General features: G+C 37.8%; 1 protein-coding gene and 1 pseudogene across 1 annotated transcript; one reads left to right on the forward strand and one right to left on the reverse strand.

The window, feature by feature from the left end:
• Positions 1-1,801: 1,801 nt before the first annotated feature.
• LOC106416530 (UDP-glycosyltransferase 85A4) lies at positions 1,802-4,233 on the reverse strand. The gene is made up of 2 exons (XM_013857447.3): positions 3,599-4,233; positions 1,802-2,854 (listed from the first exon to the last, which is right to left on the reverse strand). Exons 1-2 carry the CDS (start codon positions 4,113-4,115, stop codon positions 1,947-1,949), a joined length of 1,425 nt encoding a protein of 474 aa, XP_013712901.1. The 5' UTR covers positions 4,116-4,233; the 3' UTR covers positions 1,802-1,946.
• A 20-nt stretch (positions 4,234-4,253) lies between these two features.
• Positions 4,254-16,916, forward strand: LOC106417554 (annotated as a pseudogene).
• The last annotated feature ends 1,169 nt before the right edge of the window (positions 16,917-18,085 follow it).

Below are 18,085 nucleotides of genomic sequence, written 5' to 3' on the forward strand. Positions count from 1 at the left end.
GTTTAGACGACTTATTCTGGCTGATAATGTACAACAGACGACTTAATATTTAGTCGTCTGTTTTCAGACGACAAAATATTAAGTCGTCCTAGACCCTAAAATGAACCCCTAAACTAAAATGACTAGATTAACTAACTAACCACGTTATAAAATCAAATTATACTTAAATAGTGTTTACTATACACAGAAATAAACACGCATAAGTAATTTTAAAAATTTTCAAAAACGGTTTTAATGCTTTCCAAAATCTAACCCTAAGAACACATACAATACTACAACATATGTTGATGAAACATAAACTAAAGAATATCATGACTCACTACTTTCACTCATCTATGCTGAAAACAATTGAAATTTGTTATATCTTAATTTATACCTCCTAAGACATATGTTAATTACATAATTCCCATTTTTCACTTATCAAAATATTTTTTACAAAATTTTTAAATTATGTTTAAGACTAACTGTCCAGACGACTTTCAGTTAAGTCGTCTGGACGACTTATTTTCAAGTCGTCTAAACAGACGACTTGCGAGGGGTAGAAACGTAAAAAAAATTCCGTTTTTTTGTTTGGTCACAAGGGGATAGTTGTAATTTCAATAGCCTTTTAGGTTACTTTTGCCTTTGACCCAAGTTGGGGTATTGCTTTGGGTTTGACTCCAAGTTTTGAGTCACACTTGGCAATTCTCCCTTTATTTTATGGTGCTTCTTTTATTTTCTCCAGAATCTGAAGCACCACAACAAGTATCACTAGACGGCGAAGCAAAACCTACACGTGAATCAACAACAACAAAGAACCAATTTCTTTTTAGTTCTCTTGCATTTTTTTCCAATTAGTACAAGCTAGCTTCACATTCTTCTTACCTACACCAGAGGTAGGCCTGGGCATTTCGGGTATCGGTTCGGTTCGGCTCGGGTATTTCGGGTTTTGGGTAGTTCGGATAGGGGCTAAAGGATCCATTTAGTACTTGACCTATTTTCGGTTCGGTTCGGTTCGGATAGTTTCGGGTTCGGTTCGGTTCGAATAGTAAATGTAGGAACCGGAAAATATCCGGAAAAAGTTTGGTTCTCATTTGGATCCGGTTCGGGTTCGGATAGTTCGGGTAGTTCGGATAATTTGGATAAAATATCGGTTATCTAGAGTAAAATATCAAATAATTAGGATGATTTAGATAAAAAATTTGGATATTTCGGATTACTTTGGATATTTCGGATAAAACTATCTGGATAGTTTTGGATACTTTCGGGTAGTTTGGATACTTTATAATAATTTAGTTATCCTCAACTATTTTTAAATACTTTTAATAGAATTTTAAATTAAAAATATATATTTAGTGATGTTATATGTATATATAATTAATATTTTTATATATTCGGGTACCCGTTCGGTTCTCGGTTCGGTTCCGGTTCGGTTCGGTTATTTCGGATATAAAAATATAGGAACCGTTCGGGTATTTGAGGGTATTAGTCCGGTTCCGGTTTCGGGTATTTCGGTTCGGTTTCGGTTCGGTTCTTCGGTTCCGGTTATTTTGCCCAGGCCTAACCAGAGCTATGACTTGAGCCCCAAGAAGACGACTCAAGATTGTCCAAACTTTTAAAGACGGCTCTATCTCTTTATAATACTCTTGTCATATTTTTTCCGACGGAATCCATATGTAGATCGAGTCCATCATATCCTTTTTACTCACTATTTATATTATTATATAGTTTCAACTTTATCCTATATCATTCATATATTCATGCTTTTCTCCTCTCTTTTTAGTTTTTACCCTCTCACTTGCTTGGGAGTTGGGACTTGTGATTTTATAAAATTTGAGTTTCCCTTGTATTCATCCAAAGGCAGCTCGACTGACAGTGAAAGACATTTCTCCATGCATTTGGCAGATAATATCGGCGTATCAAGAAACAAATGGGCTCTTAGTTACGCAAAGCCCAATAATACCGCTCTAACCGTCAACCATAAGCACTTCATTAACCACCGTTTGAAAATTAACAAAAGACGAACCACACGGTGGCGCCGAAGCTTCTCCCGCCACGCGTCTCCACTCCATCACCTTCTCTCTTATCTCAACTCCTCCCGCTCCGTCCATCACCTCCCTAACCACCGCCTCCACTCTGTCCCTCTTCACTTCGTCGCCGATCTCCATCCCCAACCCCCACTCCTCGCAACAGAACTTCCGATTCGTCAACTGATCGGCGAAGAACGGCCAACATATCATCGGAACACCGGCGAACACACTCTCCATCATCGAATTCCATCCGCAGTGAGTCAAAAATCCTCCGATCGCCGGATGCGAGAGTACCTTCTCTTGAGGACACCATCCCGTAACCACCATCCCTCGATCCGCCGTCTCCGATAGAAAATCCGCCGGGAGAATCGACCGCACCACCCAGAGAAACTCCTTCCCGCTCATCGCTAACCCCCACGCGAACTCTAACAGCTGCTCGCTCGTCAAAACCGTTATACTCCCGAAGTTGACGTAGAGAACACTCTTCTTCTCCTTGGTGCCGAGCCAATCTAAAGATTCCGTCTCTTCTTCCCATAGATTCAATCTCAGCCGTCCGATCTCGCTGTCCCGGTTAATTTCCCGGTCTTCCAACATCGGTAACGGTCCGACCGGGTAGATCCGAGGGTGGATAATCGATCGCAGGGATGAGACGACGTCGTGTTCGAGGTTTTCGAAAGTGTTGATCATTATAGCGGAAGCGCGTTTGGATCTTTGGGTGACATGTGTGATGAAATTAAGCATGAGATGTTGATGATCACTTTTAATGATGAAGTCTGGAAAGTCCTTAAGCTGAATGGTGTTCATGGATGGTATCCAATATATCTCCGTCTTCAAATCGCTCTCATCTAGTAAAAATTTGCGTGTGTTTTAGATCATTTTAAGTGTATTTTTTCTACTAAAGCTATTATTATTTATAAAAATTACAAATAAACTTCAATAATTACTATGATAAAAATTATATTATATTACACAAAACCTGATAAATTTTAGCTTAACTATCAATACTGATTGACGCATTTTTATAAATGACTAATATTTGTTTACAAATATAATAGATTTTGATTGTTACACATTTTTATCAAATACATAATAAACAGTAGTATTAATCTGATTCGTTGGTGTTATAGCCTATGCTTTATGATTTAACAATTTAGACGGTAGATATTTAAATTGTGTTTTTAATTCTTTTACCGTAGATTTATTTTCAAAAATACTCAAAGTATTAAAAAAACTGTAAAAATCATTTTCAAAATTAATATATTTCATTTTATAGTTTTAGCTATTAATTTATGTTTTTAAATATGATTACTTTTGAAAAACAATTAAGTCCACAACTTTTACAACCCTTTCTAATCAATACATATCTTACAATTAAAAACTGAACTTTATTTAAAAATAAAATAAATACCCATTATAAATTTTTTTATCAAAAATAGTTTTTATGAGAAAATGTTTTATTTTAAAATAGGGTTTTGAGGAAAACTAAGTATGAGCTAGAGATGTCCAGTTGACAAAAAAAAGAAGCTTGAGATGTCTTAAGAAAATTTTCAAAACAAAATGATTATAAACCAAGTCGAGATGCATGGTACCTTTTACAGGAATGATTCCTTTCTCCATGAGTTTTTGATAGTGGAGATACAGCATAAGTGCTGTAGCACTGTTCGTCCAAAGCAGAACAACCGGAATCTCAAGCTCCTCCCCCGCGTCAATCGTGAAACTCATGGAAGCGTCAGAGACAATACAGCTAACCGGCGGTACATCAGAACTGGAGTTTAACCGGGTGAGGAGATCTTTGAATGGAGATAAACAGTTGTTCATGGTGGAGTCTATAAGCTTAAGCATGTCCTGCTTAGCGTCGACGTCGGTCCAAGGAAGACCATCCGGGATAGTCTCGAAGCGAAAGGAGGTGAGACCGTCGAGAGCGTGAGGGCCACGTGATCGGAGGATGCGGCGGTGGTTGTAGTCGGTGTTGACAAAGGTGACGTGGAAGCCTCTGGCGTGGAGAAGCTTGGCTACTTTCAGCATGGGGTTGATGTGGCCTTGTGCTGGATAAGGTATGCAAACTGCATGTCGGTTCGGTAAGGGAGAAACAGCTTGTGGCTCCATTTTTATTGTTTTTTAGCTTGTTGTATAACTTGTTAAGAAGAGAAAGACAGTTGTGATGGATGATACTAGACTGTGGAGTAGTCCTCGTTTTTATTATATAGTACAAGATCTTGTAATTTTATGTACATAATGTTTATAAAAACAACTGTTAACGTTTATTTCCATCTTTGAGGTTATTTTTAACTTCTGTAAAAGATATGTATTCATCGATTCATTTAGCACTTTGGACGTAGTTCAACCTTTTAACCTGTTTAAGTAGGATGGATATCTTAAAAGATTCTATTTTAACTGAATTACCCAGAGTATCTATGTATGAAAGTGTCTACGTACCACTGGATCCACGTAACTATTTCTCTTAATCGGTTTACTCTATCTCTACCGCCTTCCACCATCTACGTCGCTCATTCTGTTCGTGAGCTTTATCATGTATGACAATCGCTGCATTATGTTAGAAGTTAGGACCATTTGTTTACTGATTATGTAATATATTTTTTATGTTTTGAGGTGTCACGGATTACTTCTTCACAAATCGATTATTTTTCTAATATTCTATTTAAATCGTATTTAACTTTAAAGTTTTTTTGGACAAGTAAATAAAACATAAAGCACATTAGTATTCAAAAGTAATCAAATCAATTATTTTAAATCCATAGATTTTGAGAATAATTATTAGTCATCAACAATGAGACCGTGTATTGGTGGGGCCTGTACAGTGCCCTTCCATTGCTGATAAGTTAGGTAGGTTGGGACACGTTCTCTACACACCACATGACTGTATCTTTGTGTGTTTCGGAATATTGTTCATATAAGTATCAATTAAAATAAGATTAATACAGGAATGTATGTTTTGTAGGGCCGGACAAAATAGCTGAATCCAAAAATCAAACCGAATTCGATCTAAAAAATAGTACCGAATGCGAACTGAAGTTGGTCAAATATTCAAACTGGTTCAAAATTTTGGTATCTGAAAAAATCGAAACGAATCCTATCTGAATCCATATACTTCTGATATCTAATCCAAAATATATACTTAATTGATTATTTGAGTTCTAATATCCAATATATATATATATATATATATTTAGAATTTTTTAAAAATATCTGAAATTTATAAAAGAATCCAAAAGTAAATATATAAAATAGCTGAATATTATTCAAAACACATATTATTCAAATTAAATCAATTTTTATGTTAGCAAGGTATTTAGACACATGTTATTCAAATTCATATGTTATATATTATTTTTGTGTTTGAATTCTGAAATTTTTTATGCATATATAAATTTATAAGAAATTAAAATAATTTACATGGATATCTGAACTTGAACATTCAGTTTTGATACTATTTCAACACAAAGTCAGGTCCAACATGGTAAAAAGACTATCATTAGTGGGAGTATCTAGTTAGGTCTCTCATCGATAAAATAACTCAAAAATAGGGAAAAGCAGGAGGGATGAGAGAATCGTTCTTCCCACAGAGACTACGCTAAAGTGTTGAGGGACTCAGACTTCCACTTGGCAACAAATTGATGGTCCAATTGATTTTTACTTTTTTAAATATACTTATACAGCCAAAATATTATTATTGTTATTTTTAAAGAGACTTGTGTGGTTTCTACCCACTGTAGATGCCCTAACTTGACACATAACAAGCCCATTTTAAAGTATCATACCTTCCATATATGACCCATTAATTGAAGACTACGTGCCGTTTACGCATAAGCCAAACGCGATGCTCATCCGTCGAACCGACGACGTTCCAAATCTTGTAATATAACATTAGTCGCGTACAACATGCGAAAGACATTTCACGCACTCGGTGGTGATCATACAAGACTCGGATCATCACGCGCCACCGCGTAAATGGACGGAATGACGGCGTTTTTACGGAGAGATCACCGGTCAGAGGCACTCGGTAGTCTCAATGTCCTCCAGGATGAGACCATTTGTATTCTTCTCGAGTACCTTGATCCTCGCTACATCGCTCACCTCTCTTGCGTCAGCATGTATTTCTACATTGACTATGAATCGATTGAATATCGAAAATTGAATTTGAACGTTTGATGTGTAGTGTCATGTATATTTTATGCAATGAAGAACCTCTATGGATGAGCATGTGCCTCAAAAAATCCAAGGGTTCTTTTGAATACAAAGGCTCCTGGAAAAATACCACATTGTATATGTAAAGTACTTTCATTCTTCAATGAAACATTCCAGTTTTCACAACAAGGAAATGACTTAATGGCTCAAACTCTTGGGATAACTAGTATGCCCTGTTCTAAAAATAAGATCTAAACGAAACCAGGAGTTACTCGTAGAGATGTCAAATGGGAGAGCCCATGTCCATTAGCCCATATCCATTTGTCCAATTGTTGTTTGTGGACAGAGAGTGACCATGTCCATTAAGGACCAAACCCACAAACACCCATATTGATATGGGCTGCCATGGGATCCTCCATTAAGGACCATTTAAGAAAATTTCAAATGCAACAATACATAAGTTCAAAGACCATAATACATGATACAAAAGATCATTCATAAACTGATATGAGTCATAGCTCCATAAATGTAATAAGTGCATACATAAGGTTCATATAAAAAGCATAAGTCTAAGCTCCTTTGTTATCTTCTCTTCCATCTTCTCCTCCATTTTATTCCAAGTCCAATTCATCACCTAAGCAAACACATTAAACACAAGAAATTCATCACAAATCCAAAAGCCACAAAACAAGTGAAACTCATAAACCCACAAAACAATTCATCACAATACTAATCACCTAAGAAAAGCGAGATAATTAGTATACTTGATAGAAAGCGTTTCATAGAAATTAGCCAACGAGTTACCCTCATATCAATGAGACAAACTCTCGGAAGTATATTGAAGTTAATACTAACAGAAACCAAAGCAAACCAGAACGACTTAGGGAAGCATCAATAAGACAACAAGGAAAAGCCAAAGCAGCAACTTACACATGAACTCAGACTTGATCAGTTTTCTCAACTTCTTCTCCAACTTCCTCCAAAGGTTCAAAATCCACTTCATCACCTAAGCAAATTCGATTATCAATTTCAAGTACAAAGATAACCAAATTCAAAGATAAAGATGAAAAGAACTTACTGTCTAAAGACTCAAATCCCCTTAGCCAATTTCTTGCACAAATCAGTGCTCGAACATTTGAAGGGAGAAGGGAGCTTCTATACTTGTTCAACACTCAACTTCCAATGCTGAAGGAAAATTCTGAAGCAACTGTGGTGATGGGTATGCTCAGAACATCACACGCCATGGATGAGAGCTCCTTAAACCTATTTGCATTGTTTCTCCAATAGGAGAGAACATCCAAATCCAGATTCACCACCATGTCTAAAACGGGTTCATAAATATACTTATCTAATGCAGATTTTCCACTACCATCAGCACTCTGTGAGAAGAAGGCATAAAACGCCTGCAAACATTCAAACTTTAATGATCAGACATTAATAAAAACAGTAATGAAACAAACAGAGTAAACAAGCAAAGTAAACAAGCAAGGTAAACAAGAGCTTACATCATATCCTGGTAAAGTGGTCGTCTTTGCTGCGTGGTTTGATCTTGAAGTTCCAGCCACATTTTTCTTTGTGTTCTTCTTGTAAACATCAAACAACTTCTTCATCTTCTTCCTAATATGATCCATTTTCGTCTTACTTGTGGCTGCATCTAAAGTTGTGAAGCAAAACTCCAGAAATTTGAACTTCAGTCTTGGATCAAGCACGGCAGCAATGGCTAAGATGTCGCTATAATTCTCCCAATACTTATCGAACTTGAGCTTCATTGAAGCCACCATCTCACAAATTACTTCATCCCCACTGAATTCATTCGATCTCAACCAGTTCTCAATCTTCCACACTTGCATAAAATATAGGTTAACTGTTGGATAAGAAGAACCAGAAACCAGATTGGTCATCTCAGCAAATGGAGCCAAGAATTCGGAAATCAAGCCTGCCCTCTCCCACTCCAATTCACTTGGACAGAACATATAAGCTGCATCAACTTCGGCAAGATGGCGAAAGGCTTCTCTATAAATGATGGCTCTCTCTAGCATAAGATGGGTTGAGTTCCATCTTGTTGCTACATCCATAACCAACCATGGTAACACACCTCTGTTTGGTTCAATACCCACTGTTTGCACACAGCTATCAAAGAGTTTCTTTCTAGTTTATGTCACTTTCACAAACTTGACACTATCTCTTATCTTCTCCAACGCTCCATCAATCACACTCAGTCCATCTTGAACCTATCATGTTCAAGATATGAGCAACACACCTTAGGTGGAAGAATTCTCCATTGCACACCAATCCTCTTCGGAGCTGCTTCTTGAGAATGGACTGCATATTGTCGTTTGCTGAAGCATTACCGACAGTGACTGTGAAGACTCTCTTCTCTAGCTCCCACTCTTTCAGCAACTCTATTATCTTCATCGCTATGGCAACACCGGTATAAGGAGGAGGAAACGCACAAAACTCGAGAATCCTTGACTTCAGACTCCAATCTTTATATATGAAGTGAGCCATCCGACACAAATACCCTTCAACTAAGAGCTCTCCACAGGTCAGTTGTTAAGCAAATCCTTCCTGGAATTTCTTTCAACTTCTGTCTTAGTTTCAGCTTCTCTCTCTCATATACCTTCAAACAGTCGCTAGCAGCTGTATTCCTGCACCAGAACTCTATAGTAGGATTTGCATATGCCAATACTTCCCTTACTCTTCTATACTCAACAAATGAGTATGGCAGGTTATGCTCAATCAAGGCTACTGCAATCATCTCACGAAACACAAGCTGATCTATCATCCTACTAGTTCCAGGTGTACCAGGGACAAGATTCAAACTACAGACCTTCATATGACGCAAAAGAGCTGAGGGTTCCACTCCTATGCAGGTTAAAGGTGTAGGTGTGATTGCAGAATTTGCACTGGATGTCATTCGAACCATCTGGATACTTCTCTCCTGTTATATTAAAGTGCTTCCAACATCTGGAGTGTCTGTGTTTACCTTTTCTTTTTCTGCGGTTTTTAGCTGTGCTCATGAGAGTATCCTCCACTGCTACTGCTTCATCTTCTTCTGAGTTTTGATCCACCATCTCATCCCCACTCATGTAGTCTGTGTCTTCTAGGTTCATAGTATCCTCATTGTCCATCCTGAAACAAGAAAACAGAAAACAATTTTAGAAACTCATCAAGTAAACAAGCAATGAACACAAACAAAGACACTAATCAAGTGAAACCCAAAACACAAACCCGAGTTTAATGGTCTCTGTTTATAAACAATGAAGTTATGCACCAATGAGAGGTTGATCTCTTTGAACACAAACAGAGACACTAATCAAGTGAAGTTTCATAAGCAAAAGATTATACGACCTCTCAAGGTTGATCTCTTTGAAAGAATCTAAACAGAGACCATGAAACCGTGAAATGAACTAAACAATGAAGTTACAATCTAAACGGAGACCATGAAACCATGAAATGAACTAAACAATGAAGTTACAATCTAAACAGAGACCATGAAACCATGAAAGCTCAGTCAATATCAGAAACAAAAACGATCTAGCTCTTCCAACAAATTGTGGAGTAGTTAATTATAAAACCCATCTCACATCACAAACAAGAAACCCATTTTATAAGTTGAATCAAAAACTCATTTTATAAGTTGAATCGACGATGAGATCCGAGATAATCTGAATCAAAAACACATATGGAGTATTGAATCCGAAACCCATCAAACCAGATCAAGCAAACACACTAAACACGAAATCCATCAAACCTGACGAACGGAGAGAGACGGAGACGAGACGAGACGGCTGGAGACGGACGAGACGGAGACGAGATGGTTGGAGACGGACGAGACGGAGACGAGACGGTTGAAGACGGACGAGACGAAGACGAGACGGTTAAAGACGGATGGAGACGGAGAGTGACAGCGACGGACGAAGGCTGGAGATCGTGACTTCGAGAGAATCGCCTTGGGGAGAGTCGAGAGAGTGACTCGAGATGATGAAATGAACTTTTTCCCAAATCGATTTTGTTTCTGTAACCCTAGGTTTTTTAATCTATTGGACACCCCATTTCCATAAAGCTCAATCCCAATAAAACCTACTTTTTAAATGGTTTCCCAAATTTTGTCCATTCACAACCCATGAGAAAAACAGGTTTATCCATATTAAGCCCAATCACATAGCCCATTTGACACCTATAGTTACTCGGTCCAGGCGCTCCTTAATCAATAATCCTTTATAAATCACCTAATTACCGTCTTGCACTTTCTTGAACATTGCTAGTATGTGTTTAAGAGGCCACATGTTCAAATTCTGTTGTTGGTAGGGGTGTGCTCTCCAAATCCAAATGAGAGTTAGTTTAACATGGTTTGAACTTCAGCTTAATGGATTTAGTATTTGAATTGTCATTAGCTATGTGACTCTTTTGGGTAATGTTGAGGGTTACTGGACTCTCCCTCTTTATCTGCTAATCTGAATATGAAATGGTTGTTTTCTCAGAGGAGTTACTCAAGAAAATACATACAGAAAACCTTTGCATTTTGGTGGTAACATTTTTTTTTTCTTCAAGTGTATTTGACTTATGGGGTTTGCTCTTTTTATTTCTTCTTATGATGGACTATTCTCACGTGCATGATTCAGTTCGATGTACTTGTATAAAAGATTCTATAGGTGTAACACATCTCTTGACGGGTTCGCTTTTGATGACGGGAATGTGGAACGTAGAAGAGAAATCTCATTGGATGAGTTTTCAAAAGATTACGACGCCAAGAAACCTGTATGATCTAGTCTTTGTGCTCTGTTACACATTTTCAGACATGAGAGTTTCTTTCGTGATGTTTTTTTTAACTCTTATCTGGTTTAGGTTTTGCTCTCTGGCCTTGCCGATTCATGGCCAGCCAGTAAGACATGGACAATCGACCAATTATCAGAGAAATATGGTGAAGTCCCATTTAGAATCTCTCAGAGGAGTCCCAACAAAATATCAATGAAGTTCAAGGATTACATCTCGTATATGAAACTCCAGAGGGATGAAGATCCTCTTTACGTTTTCGATGACAGGGTAAATTTATATAAAGCTTTATATAAAGCTTTCTTCACATCAGTTGTAAGAGTTGCAGGAGTGAAAATAATCTTAAAAGGATTCAACATTTCATGTAAAATGATCTTAGACAAAGAGAATCGTCCGCGGTACAGATGGCTTATAGTTGGTCCGGAGAGGTCTGGTGCATCTTGGCACGTTGATCCAGCTCTTACCAGCGCCTGGAACACCTTACTTTTCGGTCGAAAAAGGTAAACTCTGTTTTTTTTTTTTGCTTGAACGAGTATTTAGTTTTATAATTTTTAGCAGACTCGTTTGGTAACAAATATATTAAAGCATCACATACAATTTTGGACCAGAAAATAGAATTGAATAGTAGCATTCTAAACTTGTTATTTGAAGTCAATTCAAATATTCCATTTTGTTTTTCTTTTCGTAGTTTTTCATCATTTCAACTTATAAGGACAATGACCACTATAGTTCTCATGTTTCATACGGCTAAGGGATTGTGATCTAACTCACTAGTCCTTGCATTACTTGATCTCACTTTGTTGGACATTACACACAATATATATTAGGACCTGTCCTAGGCCTAGCCAAGTGAAACATTCATCTACCGGCCCCAAAATCTTAGGGCCGGCATATAACTATATGATATTTAGATTCTAAGTTCTTGTCTCCTGCATTATCATTCTCCATTTCTCCATTGATTTATAAGAATTAGGTGATAATATATGTTGTGAATGACGTCATTGTGATTAAAATAGGTGGGCGTTGCCCCCTGGAAAAGTTCCTCTAGGTGTTGCAGTCCAAGTAAATGAAGATGATGGTAATGTCAGCATCGACACCCCCTCATCTCTGCAGGTATATTACTGAACTGTTCAACCATTGCATTTCAATTATTTATTTTCTGTATCCTGTTCTTAGTTTACTATCCATGCACAGTGGTGGCTAGACTATTATCCCCTCCTCGCGGACGAAGATAAACCCATTGCGTGCACACTGCTACCTGGCGAAACTATTTATGTTCCTAGTGGTTGGTGGCACTGTATCCTCAATCTTGAGCCAACAGTGGCTATTACCCAGAATTTTGTGAACAAAGAAAACTTTGGGTTTGTGTGTTTGGATATGGCGCCTGGGTACCAGCACAAAGGTGTGTGTCGTGCTGGGCTTCTTGCTCTTGATGATGGAGATTCTGAAGAGATGGAAGAAGAAGAAGAAACACACGATGAGGACGACAATACTCTGAGCTATTCTGATCTTACCAGGAAAGAGAAGAGGGTACGTATGAATGGAGAGGGAGAGGCTAATGGAGGATCAGAAAGATACAATATGTGGAGAATGGATTCTCTTACGATACTGATTTCTTGTCTAGGTTTCTTGATAAAGAAAGAGACCATTATAATTTCCCTTGGTCTATGGGGAACTCTGTTGGTCAACGAGAAATGAGAGGCAGGCTATCCAAGCTTTGGGTTCTGAAGCCTGACATGAGAAAGCTGATATGAAAGGTAATATCCATGATGAAGATTTAAGTTTATAGTTTTATACTTTTCTTTTTCTTCTTGCATTGCTATAAATGCTGAGAAATGGTTGCTATGTCTAGAGGAAGTATGTAGTTTCCACGACTTGACTTGCCGTCTGTTATCGAAGATGAAAAGCTTCCAGTTGGAACTGGCAGCAATCCTGTGAGTTAACTCTCTCTCTTCGAAACCTCACAAAAGTTCAGAATTATTTCACCTGTGTTCTTACTTTTCTTATTGTTTTCTGTTAAGTTTATCTGTTTTCCGACTATGCGGTAAAACTGTTTGTTGAAGGAGGGCTGGAACAATCTATATACGGTCTTGGAACTGAGGCGAGTAATCTTTATCACAATAATTTTAGCACCCTTTACTAGGCCTGCAGGTTCGGGTAATTCGGTTCCGGTAGTTCGGTTCGAGTAATTTGGTTTTCGGTTAGTTCGGTTCAACATGAATCTTACAGAATTAACCCGAAATAAAGTTTTGTCGGTATTTGGTTAGTTTGATTTTTGAAAGTCCTGCTAAAGTTTTTGATTTCGGTTATATTTTCGTTTAACTTTTAAAAAATTAAAATTTGGATAAGTTTGATTAAATCCGGTTAGTTTGGTTATTATGGTTAGTTCGGTTTGAAATTTGGTTAGTTCGGTTAGTTCACTTCGAGTTTTGGTATAGTTTGGTTACTTCTTTTTTTTATTAAAAAAAACAAAGTAACTGATTGCCGAACCGAACCGAACCATAAACCGATTAAAAACAAAAAAACTACCAAATCAAACCGAACTCTAACCGAACTAACCAAAAATTTCAGTTCGGTTCGGCGGGTCCGGTTCGGTTCAAAATCCCAGCCCTACCCTTAACCATCCCTGATGTTCTAGCAAGCGGGATTCTTGATCTTACAAAGTTGTTCCTTGGGATGGCAAGAGAATCCCAGACATTTTCACTAGCTCCAATCTCGACTTTGATGCATCAATGTTGAACAGCGAGTTCCCATTTGGTATTTGGAACAAAACGCTGTTTGAACATAGAAACCAAGGGAAGCCAGCACCTGGTTCTTTCCGTTCATTGAGTTCACAAGTTTGGCCGTATATTAAAACACAAAGATGCAAAGGGAAGATATTTGCCCATCTGTAAGTTCTCTTTCTCATATTTAGGCATGCGGGTTTGAACAGAACCAAACCAAAAATTTTGGTTATTTTGGTTACTGAGTTGTAATCGGTTAGTTCAGTTTTTCAAAAAAAAAAAAAATTATTAACCAAATTTTGAGCTGACCTAACAGAATTAACCAAAATGTCAAATCAAACTAATCAAAATAACCGAAATTATCCAAATTTAACTGACTCTAACCAAATTTTTAACTGACATATAATCGAAACAAAATTTTGGTAAAAAATATTTTAAAACCATACCAGAATACATAATGGAACCAAAAATTTTCCGGGCCAGTTGGGGAGATTTTGATCGAACCGAACTACTCGAATTTTGAACAACCCTACTAGAACCGGCAGGCCTACTCACATTCATCTACCTTTAAAATAAAAAGCCTGATCACTAATTTGAAGCTGTTGTTGCAGAAGAGATGACCTGACGTGGAGCGACGCTCAGAACTTGGCTTCCTTTCTAGGACAACAACTACGCAACCTTCATCTACTTCCATATCCACCAGTCACACCTCCTGAGTTATTGGATGTTCATGAGGAGTTGAAGATTCCACCAGAATGGAAAGTTTTTGTTGATGCACTATGCCAAAAGAAGAAGGATGTCACTAGCCGTCTGGAAACTGGTACACATATTCTCGTGACTCTGTTTCCATTTGCTTTTGCCGTAAATAAAGCTCACAACCAGAGGTCCTTTGTGATGCTTGTAATGACACAGGCTGGCTTCTGCGAGGGGCTCGTTCCGATGCTGCTCTTGAGCTTCAAACTCACCTAACCACGATTCATCTACCTATGCGCAACTCCCCTCCTGATCTTGTGTACTGGTACATCAACAATGAGTCTCTCGAAGCATTCTCAGCCTCTCGTGTTTGGGATGCCATTCGGCACCGTGAGCCACCTCATCAATGGACAGCCTCGGTCTGGTTCAAGGGCAGAGTTCCCCGGCATGCGTTCAATTTCTGGATTGCTTATCATGACAGACTCCCAACTAAGTCCAGACTTGCGGCCTGGGGAATCAATATCTCAACAGCCTGCATTCTCTGCAACTCTGCTATGGAGGACAGAGACCACCTGTTTTCGCTGTCCAACAAGCGAAGTAATCTGGGCATGTGTACTGCGTAGACTTGGAGCTCATCATCATTCGTTTCATACGTGGACTGCTATGATGGATTGGCTTTCCTTAAATGACTCTAGGACCATCGCTCTCCTGAAGCGTCTTGCGTCTCAAGCGACAATATACAACATCTGGACAGAACGCAATCGTAGGATCCATGACAACGTCATAACTCCACCTGCTATGATTTTCAAAACAATCGACCGTAGCATCCGTGACGTTATTCTTGGTAAGAGAAACAACTCAAATTTCCGGAAGGCAATGGAGTTGTGGCTCTCGTATGAGTAGGATTGTTCTTTAGCACTCCTCTGTTTCTAGGCCTAGCTCTTTTTTATCTTTTTTGCAAGAGCTGATCCTAGTATCTTTTGGCAAAAAAAAAAAAAACAACCAGAGGTCCTTAGCTCAAATGGAAAAGATCCTGACCAGATCCTGACCATTATGTCAGTCCTGGTTTGAGTGACCGGCTGACCGCTAGACCAAACTAATATTACATATTGTAATTTCGGGGGATTATGAGCTTCGGCCCAAACCTCTTGGTTTAAAAAAAGAAAAAAGGCTCACTGTTGGTTATTGTTTGGCTCAAACCTTTCAGGGGAAATCCGATTCCTCGGGCTCTGATGAACAAGATAGACGAATACATTCCTGATGAATTTTTTATAGATTTGCTCCATGTTTTCAAGGTTACTTCTCTCATTTTTATACCTCCTTAAAAATTGGCTTAGGTTTTGAGAACTAAGACAACGTTCTTTTGTGATCATAGGACACAGATGTTGGTAACGAAATCAAGCCCTGCACCTGGATACACTCGGACGTCATGGACGACAACATTCACATGGGACCATACGCAGATGGTGATGGTCAACACAATTCATGGCGTCCCAGTCATATTCTTGACTTCAGCGATCTATCAATAGGTATGCTATCTTAAATTTATAATCCAAATGGGATCAAACTGCAAATTTGAAAAGTTTTCTGAGAGAATGAAGAAATTTGTAGGAGATCCATTCTACGACTTGATACCGATATACTTGGACGTGTTTGGAGGAGACACTGAACTTTTCAAGAAGCTTCTAGAAAGTTACGGCATTCCTTTAATCAGAAGTAAGAATGGAACAGTAGACAGTACGAGGAAGAAAGTATTGTCTCCTTCCTATCGCACAATGTAAGTATTAAAAATGACATTAGCATTGAAGCTTTTCTTGTGTTATTATGTCTAACTGTGTGATTGGTTGGTTTGCAGGTGTTATTGTATATTACATGAAGAGAATGTGTTGGGTGCAATGTTCAGTATTTGGGATGAACTTCGCACAGCTGAATCATGGGAACAGATTGATCTCACTGTTTGGAGTCTTCTTAACTCCTACTGATGTTTTTACATTGAAGAATTCTTCTTACTTTATTGTTTTATAATTGATAGAAAACACAGTTTATACATACTTATGTGATTAATTAATTAATTAATTATGAGATAACTAGTTTTTTTTAGAATTTCAAGTGTTTGGCTATGGGCTTTATGAAATGGTTTGCATATAAGAAAATTTCATGAAGTTTAATTATACAAACCTTATTTTGTTGTAATCGTAAATTCGTAACTTATATTGTAAGTTATTCATATGATTACAACTTGCAAGATAAGCTCATGGATCACATCATTAACAAACGAACAAAAATACCTAAAATCAAGTAGAATTTTAGATAAGAATTAACAATGAAAAACAAAATTATTGGTGGTGGAGGTTGCGGAGCCGAAAGCGTTTCTCAAGCTAAAAAACAAATTGTGTAAAATTATTATTTTGTGCCACTGAAAGTAACAATTTTCATGAAGCTTATACTTTGACCCTTGCAAGAAAAGATTATTCTATATTTGGATCTCATTTTCACATTGGTCGGTGGTGGTCCTGGTGGATTGTAATAAACTATGAGGCTAAGGTCAGATGTATTTGCTAACCCCCCCCCCCCCCCCCCCCCCCCCCCCATTTTCTTACATTAATTTTATTTTAAAAGCTATGTTTATACTTCATAGTCAATTCTGATTATTTATGTGATACATTTTGGATTCTTTGGTAGAAAATACTAATAACAAAAGAACATGCAAATGGTATAATACACATGTATTCTTATTGTTTGAAATTTTGTTTCTTACGTTTAGCAAAAGGTTTATTCAGAGTCGATATATAGTGCATGTTGGAAAACATTAAATTTGTGGACGTTGGTAAATCCACGGGATGAGCCGTTGGACATTAGACACAAACAAAACAATATGTTTAGAAAATATGCATTCACAATTATATATGTTCAAGTGTTGGGAGTACAATCTTTAATGTGCAATACAAACCATACGAGAGACCGGCTAAACCCTAGCAAGTATCAAATGTCATGGCTTCAAGAGACGCCTTCACCGCTTAACCATGTCAACTTGTAAAGCATGAACCAAGCGCTCGTAGCTTGGTGGTAAAGGAGGTACAGTTGTACTGCCCGCCACCCGGGTTCGAGCCTTGGCCACAACAGATTTAACATCCTTTCCGTTGGGGCGCTGGACGAGGGGATAGTTGGGAATGTCGCTGCCCAGATATCAGAGTTATCAAAAAAAAAAAACTTGTAAAGCATGCCTTCTTCCGAGACTTGAAGCACGCATATACTATCAACGAAATTATTGGGTTGGCCAAAGCTAGTAATATCATGTTCCACTAATAAACTAAGAAAAATAAAAAACCTAGCAAAGAAAGTAAGATAAGAAAAAACATAGTCATGGATCAGAATAATTGTGGTTGAATATAATAAACAAAACCGTAAAGGGCAGAGACAAAACTCAGAGCATCTGCATCCCTTAAGGTTTCTTATTTTTTATTTTTTATTTTTTTCTGATTAGAAAAAAATAAAAAACGCTCCAATCGCGGACCGCTACGTGTCGGTGGGACCACAAACAGTGCAAAAACCATCCAATACACGTCTCTTAGAGCACCCGCAATGGAGCCTCTTGCCAATTTTTTAGCTCCAAATCCTAGATAAAAATAGTAAAAAACTTGATGGATCCCGCAATATATTAAAAATTGACCTCTTCATATCTTTTTTTAGGGATCAATTCGCTTGGAGTATTATAACTATTTGCGGACTCCGCTGTTA

The sequence above is a fragment of the Brassica napus genome, chromosome C2 (assembly GCF_020379485.1).
Source record: "Brassica napus cultivar Da-Ae chromosome C2, Da-Ae, whole genome shotgun sequence".
In the NCBI taxonomy this organism is placed as follows: Eukaryota; Viridiplantae; Streptophyta; class Magnoliopsida; order Brassicales; family Brassicaceae; genus Brassica; species Brassica napus.